The sequence below is a fragment of the Oncorhynchus clarkii genome, chromosome 7 (genome assembly GCF_045791955.1).
Source record: "Oncorhynchus clarkii lewisi isolate Uvic-CL-2024 chromosome 7, UVic_Ocla_1.0, whole genome shotgun sequence".
Classification (NCBI taxonomy): Eukaryota; Metazoa; Chordata; class Actinopteri; order Salmoniformes; family Salmonidae; genus Oncorhynchus; species Oncorhynchus clarkii.
This window is the reverse complement of record NC_092153.1, coordinates 13,110,067-13,122,661: the sequence shown is the minus strand read 5'-3', so window position 1 is coordinate 13,122,661 and position 12,595 is coordinate 13,110,067. Positions and strand designations below refer to the sequence as shown.

Sequence of the window (12,595 nt, the reverse complement as noted above, 5' to 3'; positions counted from 1 at the left end):
GGTTGTCTGCTTTCCAACAGACAGAGACAAATCCACCTTTCAGCAGGACAATAGCCTAAAACGGAAGGCCAAATATACACTGGAGTTACCTACCAAGACAATATTGAACGTTTGAGTGCCCTAGTTACAGATTTTAAAATGGCTGTTTAGCAATGGTCAACAACCAACTTGACAGAGCTTGAATAATTTTTAAAAGAATGGGCAAATATTATACAATCCAGGTTTGCAAAGCTCTTCGAGACTTACCCAGAAAGCTGTAATTGCTTCCAAAGGTAATTCTAACATGTATTGACTCAGGGGGTTGAATACTTATCTAATGAAGATATTAGTGTTTTATTTTCCATTTAATTTGTTGTGAATTTTTTTCCACTTTGACATGAGTATGTAGTGTAAATTGTTGACAAAAAAAATGACAATTACATCTATTTTAATCCCACTTTGTAACAACATTTTGAAAAAGTCAAGCGGTGTGAATACCTTAAGGCACTGTACCATACGAAATGTAACATTACATACTAGATTTACGTTTGCTATGTTACGTCTACCCCTGAGTCCATGTTGGAGGACCACCAAGGTTGGACATTTTTGTTCTAGCCCAGCTCAAGCACACCTGATTCACTGGGCTTGAACTTTTGGGATGGCGTAGGAAACACAAGTTAAGAAACATTTCTTTAGATGTCACATGTAGACATATTACATATAAACTATATTGTGTATGTCACAGGTTGAGATCCCCTCCTACAGAGAGAAGTAGATGAAGAGGAACACCCCCACAGAACAGACCAGCACCAGGCCCATGTTGAGGATGAGTCTGGTTCTGGGGGTCTCCTGGAGCATCTCCTGCAAAAGCCTCTCTTCCTCCTTGGCTGATCTGGACCGGGTCTTAGCCGGCTCCTCCTTAAACCCACAGAACCACTCTAGAACCCTCACACCCATCCCCTTCTCCCCTCCTACTCCTCCACAGCAGACCACCCAAGGCTTTTCTTGGTCTACTGCCATTCCGGTGCTTGAAAAGGTCGGGTGGCCGCCATTTTGGAGATTAGATGGAGCCTCCATATAGGATAAAGCCTCCACCCCATTGACACCATTATGGAGGTCTTTGGTCGTCTCCTTGTCCATGCAGCCGTTCCCATTGACATGGGTCTTAGTTTGGGGGTTCAGCTTGCTCATCTCCTCGTCTCTCTCTATGTTTAGGGTTGTGTTTCTTTGGCGTAGCCCCCAGAAGGTAGTGGTGCGGACCTGCTCTATGCTCGGTGGAGGGGTGCAGAGACTAACCACCACAGCCACCAGGCCTGAGATCCAGAACAGCCCGGCTGCCACGTACATGAAATGAACGTCCTTGACAAAAGACGGCCGCTCGTCCGGCTCGTCGCAGTGGGGCTCTCTGTAGATGAACGCAAGCACCAGTCTCGTGGCGCCCAACGCGAACCCCACTATGCCACCCCAGAACGCACCAGTCTCGTTGCAGCGCCGCCATAGGACGCCCAGCAGGAATAGGGCAGCGATGGGCGGGGTCAGGTAGTCAGACACTTCCTGGATGTAGTAGAACATCTGGCCTCCCTGCATCTCGATGATGACAGGAACCCAGGCGATGCTGATAACCACCATGAACACCACGAACACACGTCCCACCACCATCAGCTCCCTCGACGACGCCCGCTCCCGTGCCATTTTGTAAATGTCCAAGGTGAAGATGGTGCTGGCGGAGTTGAAGATGGAGTCCAGGTCGCTCATGAGCGCTGCGATCATCACTGCCATCATCAGGCCACGCAGACCCACCGGCATGACGGACATCACCAGGCGGGGGTAGGCGATGTTAGAGCACCCGGCCCTGGATCCACACACCTCCATGCAGTGTTCTGGGCTGATACACGCCAGCTCATCTGCAAACAGGATGCGGGAGATCATCCCGGGAATGACGATGATGAACATGGGCAGGATCTTGAGGAAGCCGGCCATCAGTGTGGAGCCTTTAGCGTGGGAGATGCTCCGTGCAGCTAGCACCCGCTGGACGATGACCTGGTCGGCACACCAGTACCAGATGGAGGCCGGGGTCTGGCCAAGGAGGAAGCCCGGCCAGGGGAGGTCCTTGTCCAGCGGGCCCCTTAGGATGCGCAGGGAGTCGGGCTTGGGCTCCACGTGGCAGGAGGGGATGTAGGTGAAGTTGGAGGATGCTAATATTGCTGTGATGTTCGGTCTGGCTTCCATGTACTTGGTCCGCACCCCTTCCAGGCCACCCACTTTTACCAGGCTAATGGCGGTTAGGCATAGCGCGCCACCAATCATCAGGAATGCCTGGAGGGTGTCGGTGTAGATGACTGCAACCAGGCCCCCTGTGACGGTCAGCAGCGCGGTCACAGTGATGAGGAGGATGATGGACAGATAGAGGTTCCAGCCCAGTGACTCCTGGATGAAGAGCGCTCCGGAGTACAGGTCCACAGAGAGCTTGGTGAAGATGTAGAGCAGCAGAGAGAGAGCAGCGAAGTAGACCTTGAGCCGTCGCCCGCCGAAGCGCTTGGCCAGGTACTCAGGCATTGTGTAGACCCCAGAGTGGATGTAAACAGGGATGAAAACCCAGCCCAGGAGCTGGAGGAGCAGGAGGGCATTGAACTCCCATGCGGCGACTCCAAACCCGCTAGCCGCCCCGGACCCTGCAAGGCCAATGAAATGCTCGCTGCCAATGTTGCTGACGAACAGAGAGGCACCAATCATAGCCCAGTTCATTGATCGGCCGGCCAGGAAGTAACCGCTCACAGTGTTCCGATTGGCTTTCATCATGGCGAAGAAGCCAATGGCAAGGACCAGGATGAAGTACAGCACCACAACAACGATGTCCGCTGCCTCCATGGTGGTGGGAGCCATCTTGGATAATACTTCTAAAGACAGTTATTGAGGAGTTACGTGATATGGTTGCTAGTGATATGGTGATATGGTTGCTTTAGTGATCAGTACCCTTTCAATTTAAGTTCCAGTCTTTCAGTTGATTATGAGAGATTCTAAGACACAATGCTTGGATGCTGCAGGCGAGTCTGGTCCAGTTCAGGTCTTGGTGAGGTATTCCTACAGAAAGGCACCCTAAGGGTTGACGGGGAACACTGTAGGTTGGAGGTAGCAGCTCAACGGTATCGACACTCCTACAACAGAGCACAAAAACACACAACAGATCAGGGTTGGAAAAACCAAAGAAATAGCAGGTAAAGATAAACAAACTGTTAGTGAGTTGTGGCAAAAGTCTTTTAATTAAGTCGTGGCTGGGTCCTGGCCAGGAACATTGGTTTCGCTGACTTGGTTGGCCACTAAACAACCTCAAAAACTATAAAAGGGTAACGGTGAAAAAGGCATTTGTGAACCACTGATCTATAACACATAGCTAACAGTATAGTAGTACTAGTCTTGTATGAGTTTTGCACAGTTCAATGGGTGCATGCATACTTACCCATACCAGTCCCACCCTCACGCTGTATTTCTCAGTTTAACGGACTCCCCTTATAGCTGTGTAAACAGTCATCCAATTTTAACATGCAGTAGCTGGATCTTCGTGTGTCAGATGGGTGTACATATTTGTGGTCGTCAGGTTTGACTCAGATTTATGTCAAATAGTTCCATAGGGTGTCGTTTGTTCATCTGGGTTACTTTGAAGACATGCATGTCACAAAGGGATGGATGTGTCTGAGTTATTGTACGCCCAAATGTGTGCTCCTTCCACAACCAATAGCTCTGGTGTGTTTGTGGGACAGGCAAAGCCTCGCAGGGCTATGGACATAGGGATGTGTCTGTTACTGACATTCATTCTACAAGTGTCCAGGCAAAGCCTCGTAGGGCTATGGACATAGGGATGTGTCTGTTACTGACATTCATTCTACAAGTGTCCAGGCAAAGCCTCGTAGGGCTATGGACATAGGGATGTGTCTGTTACTGACATTCATTCTAAATGTGTCCAGGCAAAGCCTCGCAGGGCTATGGACATAGGGATGTGTCTGTTACTGACATTCATTCTAAATGTGTCCAGGCAAAGCCTCGCAGGGCTACCACACCACATTAAATTGGAGGATAACCCCAAGCGAAAGACTTGACAGACAGTAAAGATGAATAAGTTAAGGACATTTTTGAACGATCACTAATTCTGATCCAAACTTTCCAAAAGTGTCATTAAGGTTCATCTTTCTCTCTGGCTTTATCTGGTGATTCCAGAATTATAGATAGACAGAATATATGATTGATTAGCAGTGTTGAGGAGTAGTGAACTACACGTAGTTCTACCAGTAATTTAACTACATTTACTATATAGTAATTTAAATGACTACATAGTAAATGTAGTTTACCACTACCCTCCTGCAAAATGTAGTTGTTGAACTTAATTCAAATGTCGGTAGGGTTTTCAATAGTTAATTACTTTTGTACCATGTAACGGTGTAGCTAACTACTGAAACTACACTACTTTTTAATGAGTAAAGTAGGCAAGAATTTCCTTTTTCTGAATCAGACCTGCCTAATTCTCACTTGAAACATAGTTTATGTGTTTAATAGTGATGGATTCTGGGTTCTGACTCAAACTTGGAATAGTGTTAATTATCAGGTATCCCATTGGAATATTGAGTGCTTTAGTCTAGGGTCTAGACCAGAAGTTAATGGTTATCTGTAGGAGGAATGTATATGGTGGAGGCAATTAAGCTTGGAATGTATTGAGTAAAGGAAGGGCAATCACATGTGGCAGGCACTGATAAAGATGGAGAGATGTGGTTTAGTAAGGAAGGGGGCTGAGGTCAGGTCAATTACGGGAGAAGGAACAGTTTATGGCCCACATCACTTACATATTTATTGCTAGGCAGGAAATTAATGTTTAGAGAGAAGGAGGACGTCACCCAAATTGGGGTTTATATACTACCACTGGTGGAACCAGTGCGTGAAACCTATTATTGCACGTGTGCTTTTGCAGTGTTTTTCACTATCAAGTGTGAGGAAGCACTCATTAAATGGGTGAGAATGACACAGGTGTGACTTATTGGCATGTTTAACCTAAGTAGCATTTCTATTGGTTAATTGCCTGGTCCCGTGATATAAATTACATACACTGAACAAAAATATAAACGTAACATGTAAAGTGTTGGTCCTGTGTTTCATGAGCTGAAATAAAATAACCCAGAAATGTTCCATACTCACAAAAGCTTATTTCTCTCAAATGTGCACAAATTTGTTTACATCCATGTTAGAGAGCATTTCTCCTTTGCCAAAATAATCCATGCATCTGACAGGTGTGGCATATCAAGAATCTGATTAAACAGCATGATCATTACACAGGTGCACCTTGTGCCGGGGGACAATAAAAGACCACTATAAAATGTGCAGTTTTGTCACACAACACAATGCCTCATGTCTCAACTTGAGGGAGCATTCAATTGGCATGCTGACTGTAGGAATGTCCACCAGAGCTGTTGACAGATAATTGAATGTATATTTTTCTACCATAAGCCGCCTCCAACATTGTATTAGAGAATTTGGTAGTATTTCCAACCGGCCGCACAACCGCAGACCACGTGTAACCACGCCAGCCAGGACCTCCACATCCGGCTTCTTCACCTGCGGGATTGTCTGAGACCAGCCACCCAGACAGCTGATGAAACTGTAGGTTCTGCAAACACTGTCAGAAATCGTCTCAGGGAAGCTCATCTACGTGCTCGTCGTCCTCACCAGGGTCTTGACTACTGAGCCTACTGAGCCTGTTCAGCGTTGTACTGGACTTCAGTGGGCAAATGCTCACTGTATGAGGGCCCGACGTCCACAGGTGGGGGTTGTGCTTACAGCCCAACACCGTGCAGGACGTTTGGCATTTGCCAGAGAACACCAAGATTGGTAAATTCGCCACTGGCACCCTGTGCTCTTCACAGATGAAAGCAGGTTCACACTGAGCACATGTGACAGACGTGACAGAGTCTGGAGACTGCCTGCAACATCCTCCAGCATGACCGGTTTGGCGGTGGGTCAGTCATGGTGTGGGGTGGAATTTCTTTGGGGGGCCGCACAGCCCTCCATGTGCTCGCCAGAGGTAGCCTGACTGCCATTAGGTACCGAGATGAGATCCTCAGAACCCTTGTGAAACCATATGCTGGTGCGGTTGGCCCTGGGTTCCTCCTAATGCAAGACAATGCTAGACCTCATGTGGCTGGAGTGTGTCAGCAGTTCCTGCAAGAGGAAGGCATTGATGCTATGAACTGGCCCGCCCGTTCCCCAGACCTGAATCCAATTGAGCACATCTGGGACATCATGTCTCGCTCCATCCACCAACGCCACGTTGCACCACAGACTGTCCAGGAGTTGGCGGATGCTTTAGTCCAGGTCTGGGAGGAGATCCCTCAGGAGACCATCTGCCACCTCATCAGGAGCATGCCCAGGCGTTGTTGGGAGGTCATACAGGCACGTGGAGGCCACACACACTACTGAGCCTCATTTTGACTTGTTTTAAGGACATTACATCAAAGTTGGATCAGCCTGTAGTGTGGTTTTCCACTTTAATTTTGAGTGTGACTCCAAATCCAGACCTCCATGGGTTGATAAATTTGATTTCCATTGATAATTTGTGTGATTTTGTTGTCAGCACATTCAACTATGTAAAGAAAAAAGTATTTAATAAGAATATTTCATTCATTCAGATCTAGGATGTGTTATTTTAGTGTTCCCTTTATGTTTTTGAGCATTGTATGAACTGTAACTCCGTACAATCATTGAAATTGGTGCATGCTGCGTTTATATATTTTCTCTGTGTATAATTAAACCCCCTTGTTTATGGACGCCTGCCAGATAAGTATTTTACGTATCAGCTAACCACATATGTCATGGCAATCTGTCAGTTGGACAGTGGATGACGTGATTGGTTGATGCATGCAACGTCTGAGCAGGTGAACGACACCTTTGGCTGTGTTCGAGAAGATCAAAACCTTAATGTACAGTGCCTTGCAAAAGTATTCATCCCCCATGGCGTTTTTCCTAATTTGTTGCATTACAACCTGTAATTTAAATGGGTTTTTATTTGGATTTCATGTAATGGACACACACAAAATAGTCCAAATTGGTGAAGTGAAAAAAAGAACATGTTTCAAAGAATAAAAAATAAAAAAAATAAGGGAAAAGTGGTGCGTGCGTATGTATTCACCCCCTTTGCTATGAAGCCCCGACATAAGATCCGGTGCAACCAATTACTTTCAGAAGTCACATAATTAGTTAAATAAAGTCCACCTGTGTGCAACCTAAGTGTCACATGATCTCAGTATATATATATACACATATATATACACCTGAAAGGCCCCAGAGTGTGCAACACCACTAAAAGCAAGCGGTACCATGAAGACCAAGGAGCTCTCCAAACAGGTCAGGGACAGATTTGTGGAGAAGTACAGATCAGGGTTGGGTTATAAAAAAATATTTGAAACTTTGAACATCCCACGTAGCACCAGTAAATCCATTATACATTTTTTTTAAAGAATATGGCACCACAACAAACCTGCCAACAGAGGGACGCCCACAAATTCACAGACCAGGCAAGGAGGACATTAATCAGAGGCAACAAAGAGACCAAAGATAACCCTGAAGGAGCTACAAAGCACCACAGCGGAGATTGGAGTATCTGTCCATAGGACCACTTTAAGCCGTACACTCCACAGAACTGGGCTTTATGGAAGAGTGTCCAGAAAAAAGCCATTGCTTTCAGAAAAATAAGCAAACACGTTTGGTGTTTGCCAAAAGAACTGTGAGAAACTCCGCAAACATATGGAGGAAGGTACTCTGGTCAGATGAGACTAAAATTTCACTTTTTGGCCATCAGGGAAAACACTTTGTCTTGTGCAAACTCAACACCCCGAGAACACCATCCCCACAGTGAAGCATGGTGGTGGCAGCATCATGCTGTAGGGATGTTTTTCATTGGCAGGGACTGGGAAACTGGTCAGAATTGAAGGAATGATGGATGGTGCTAAATACAAGTAAATTCTTGAGGGGAAACCTGTTTCAGTCTTCCAGAAATTTGAGACTGGGATGGAGGATCACCTTCCAGCAGGACAATGACCCTAAGCATACTGCTCAAGCAACACTCAAGTGGTGTAAGGGGAAACATTTAAATGTCTTGGAATGGCCTAGTCAAAGCCCAGACCTCAATCCAATTGAGAATCTGTGGTATGACTTAGATTGCTGAACACCAGCGGAACCCATCTAACTTGATGGAGATGGAGCAGTTTTGCCTCGAAGAATGGGCAAAATCCCAGTGGCTAGATGTGTCAAGCTTATAGAGACATACCCCAAGAAACTTGCATCTGTAATTGCTGCAAAAGGTGGCTCTACAAAGTATTGACTTTGGGGGGTGAATAGTTATGCACGCTCAAGTTCTCAGTTTTTTTTGTCTTATTTCTTGTTTGTTTCACCACAAAATAATTTGCATCTTCAAAGTGGTATGCATGCTGTGTGAATCAAATGACACAAACCCTAAAAAATAATCAATTTTAATTCCAGGTTGTAAGGCAACAAAATAGGAAAAAAGCCAAGGGGTGGGGGTGGGGGGGGGGGGGGGGATACTTTCACAAGCCACTGTATCATGGATAAATTGGGACTGACTGATCTACAAATAATATGAAGTAGTTATTTATGAGTAATTATTTTTATTGATCAGTCAGTAGGCAGTCACCTGCAATGTTTAACAAGCCCTATGTGCAGCCGCCCACAGGAAGTGATCCAGTACAGAGGCATGTTGGATCACTGTTTGCTGAAAGCTTATTATGGCAGGCTGATACGATTGGAGAAAGCACATGGTAAGGGCGCGTTCCTCTGCCCAGGCGTTGCTGACGCATGCCAGGTCTTATAATGCTTGAATAGATTTTTTTCAAGTATCAGTTAACCACATGGTTGTGTTCCCCTGCTCAGGCATTGCATCCACCAACCAATGGTTGCGTGCCACGTGATCGACTGACAGATTGCTATAACATATGATGTGGTTAGCTGATACATAAAATACCTGTCCAGGCGTTGTAAGATCTGGTATGCGCCAGCAACGCCTGGACAGAGGAACACGCCCTTAGTTAATTACAGCACAAATTTGACCTGTCTTAGCGCTGAAGATGGACACCTGTTTGCTGGGCTGCGTCACTTCCTGTGCCCCTTTTTGTTTGGTTTGGATGATTCTGATTTTAAGTAGCATGGTTTTTAAAGAAAAGTTAATGAAAAAATGTTCATTTCCATATACAATTTAACTGAATAGAGTACCACAGTACGAGTCATAATACCCATAAAACCTAGCGGTCAAACAAGGAAATGGTTCCAATCGTTTTTCCAACGAAACACAGCCCTTATTTTAAGTGTTCCTAAAAATGTCCTATGGGTATTATGACACCGCCACTGTGGGGTTCTATAGTGAAACCAAATTGAGAATGTGCCGGAACTGAGAATTTGCTGAAACTGATTGAAAACCTTGCCTTACCATATTTACTTGCAGGATAACCATAAGTGACAGACAGTAAAGATTAATAAGTTAACGAAATGTTTGAACAATCATTTCTTATCCAAACTTTGCAGTGTCAATAAGGCTCATCTTTCTCTCTTGCTTTATCTGGTGACTCCAACATTATGATACAGTATTCATAATGTTTCTCTAAAAACTGGAGAGTAACCTAATGCATGATTGAAGCGCACCAAGGTCCCTAGACACTGGAACACTCCATTAGAACGGTGGAAATTCCATGCGTAAAGTGAGGTGCACTAGCGCACAATCCAAAAGTGGTCACTAGACTAACAGGTTTAAGGTGAACTAACAGGTTTCAATTCATTTTTCAGGTGAATGTGTCACTTTCCACCTTGTGACATTTGGTGTAGCATCAGCTGAGTCTGAGCCACTGAGTGGGCAGTTGTGGAGCAGGGACCATTTTAGTTTCATGGTCTAGTGTTTCTTTGTGCCCTCATAGGTTTTGCAGTCTCTCCCATGGCTGGTTCTGGGCGCCGGTGAGGAAGCCAGTCTCTCCCCTTCTGTTCCGAGAGACACTAACTGGCCTGGGGCATGTTAAGTTGCCTTGTGGGTGAAGGCTAAATTGCTCTAAGGAACTGGTTGGAGGTGTGTGGCCTGGTGATCTGAGGGCAATGTGCCAGCAATAGGGCAGGTCAACACCGCTATGGGAGCCCTGGCTGCCTCGGGACACCATGTGGTAGAGTTGCTAGCAGGTATTGGAGTCTATTTTTCCATGGGGACTTTGTTGTATAGAGTTTCAGGGAGTTTATCTTTGAGTGCAATTTGTGTGTGAAATATTGCCTTTTCTAACCAGTGTGTAAAACTTATTATTGCACATATACTTTTGCAGAGTTTTGCTATCAAGTGCAAGGAAAAGCTCATTTTAAGTGAGTGAGAATGTCACCTGTGACTTATTGGCATGTTTAACCTGAGTAGCATTTTCTATTGGTTAATTACCTGGTCATGAGCTAAATGATAGTATTTAAAACTATTTTTTCCAGGCAGCTGCCCACAGGAAGTGACGTTGTCCCGAGGCATGGTGGATCATTGTTCGCTGAAAGCTTATTACGACAGGCTGATATGTTTGGTGAGAGTGCAAATGGAGACTGTGCTGCGAGGTTTGCTACACTGACTAAATGTAGATGATGGACACCTGACTGATGAGCTTGCTGTGCCCCTTTTTGTTTGCGTTTGATTTTAAAGTAACGGTAACGACATCGAAATGAACATAACTGAATTGTGAAACCAAATTGAGAATGTGCCAGTACTGAGAATGTGCTGAAATTGATAGAAACGCATGCCTTACAAAATAATTAAGTCACTTTTGTCTGCTTCTTACTTCACGCTGCCTGCTCAACTAAGACTTAGAACCTGTCACTTTCCACGTGACAAACGCACCACTGTTTAGGATTTTTCTACAGTCTGACTCCATACATATAATTATGACATTGCTTGTACTTACCATTTCCAGCAGCCCTTCTCTGACTAATCTCTCCAACACCGGACTCGCGGCATCAATCACGCTTCTTCCTAGGCAGGTAGATTAGGTGTAATTTTTTTCACAGGTTGCATTCCAAATTTGGTTTGACAGCATAGTGCCATTTCTATGAACACGCCCCCCCATTTTTGCCTATGGCGTAGATGCACGCTCTAGCCTCAAGTTTTCGCATAATTGGCGACGGATTTATTAGTCGCTTTCCAACCAATTGGCATTTCCCCATCAGATGTTCATCAAATTTACTAGTTTATGTGAAATCTGTGCGTGACGTGCACGCAAGTAACTTTCGCAGTTATTCTCATTTCCGGAATAAATAAAAAAACGAGTTAAATAGGTTTCCATTGCATTTTCAACTCTACTGGTGGTTTTGAACCTAAACATGTTACATTATGTAATGAATGTGCGCGCTAGCCAACAACTCATTCCGACATTTCTTGATTCCTTTTACGTGTGTGTACTCGTTAGATAATTTACTGCAAGGTTAGGAGCTAACATAAGCATTTCGCTGCACCCGCTATAACATATTCTAAACCGTCTACTTGACTTAAAGTTGATTTGATGAAAAGTTCTACAAGCACTTCCTTATACGTCTATATGACTTGGAAGTGTGTTTGTGCTCTGGAGGTCATGTGCACACTCCAGGGGTGCAACACCTTTGGCAATCGACAAAGATGCATGAAATTAAAACACTTTCCGGGGTAGGCTACATCATTCTTCAGTTATTTTTGATTTTTCATAAAGCCTTTACCTGCAGCCAGCGATGACAAACAAGCCCATGTTGTTGCTCTATTAGTTAATAGTTCCTGTGGAACACCCTCATTCCCTCAAAGGGCTTAATCACTAAACCAAACATCCTTTTAATTACGTTTTAGTCATTTAGCCGACGCTCTTATTCAGAACGACTTATAGGCGCAATTAGGGTTAAGTGCCATGCTCAAGGGCACATCAACAGATTTTTCACCTAGTTGGCTCAGTATTGTCTGAATAACAGACTGACTGGATACTGTCCACATGTGAACTGTCACCGATGAAACCCTCAGAAGCACTCACTCCCTGAGTGACAGGCATGTAATTAGTAAATATCTTATTAGGCTGCCCATTACCCTGATGTGGACCAGGGATATGGCAGTCATTTTCTGCAAAGACACCATGAATATTGCATTTTTCACCCCTTAAATCACTGCTTGTGGTATAAAGAAGGCTACTTAAAACATACTTTGAAGTATAGCTTTTACTCAAGTTTGACAATCGACTACTTTTTCCGCCACTGTACTTAAGTAGGCTACGTTTATTTTACGTTATAGCAGAAGCTCGTATTCGGAGCAATAACAGTTAAGTGCCTTGATCAAGGGTTTACCAACAGATTTTACACCTACTCATCTCAGGGATTCAAACCAGTAACCTTTGTTACTGGTCTAACACTCTTAACCACTAGGCTACCCCTACCTGCCAGATACTTATAACCAGATACTGGGTGACGTTCACTTTCACTTGAGTCATTTTCTATTAAGGTATCTTTACTTTTACTCAAGTATGACAATTTGGTACTTTTCCTCCCTGCTAGCCGGGATCCTTGAGACATCCGTTAACCGTAAACTTCAATGGGGTAGGGCCGTTCC

General features: G+C 44.8%; 1 protein-coding gene across 1 annotated transcript; it reads right to left on the bottom strand.

Annotated features, from left to right (window-relative positions):
* Positions 1-410: 410 nt before the first annotated feature.
* LOC139414093 (sodium/myo-inositol cotransporter-like) lies at positions 411-11,039 on the bottom strand. The gene is made up of 2 exons (XM_071161974.1): positions 10,941-11,039; positions 411-3,134 (listed from the first exon to the last, which is right to left on the bottom strand). The coding sequence occupies exon 2, from the start codon at positions 2,860-2,862 to the stop codon at positions 739-741; it is 2,124 nt and encodes a 707-aa protein (XP_071018075.1). The 5' UTR covers positions 2,863-3,134; positions 10,941-11,039; the 3' UTR covers positions 411-738.
* Positions 11,040-12,595: the final 1,556 nt, after the last annotated feature.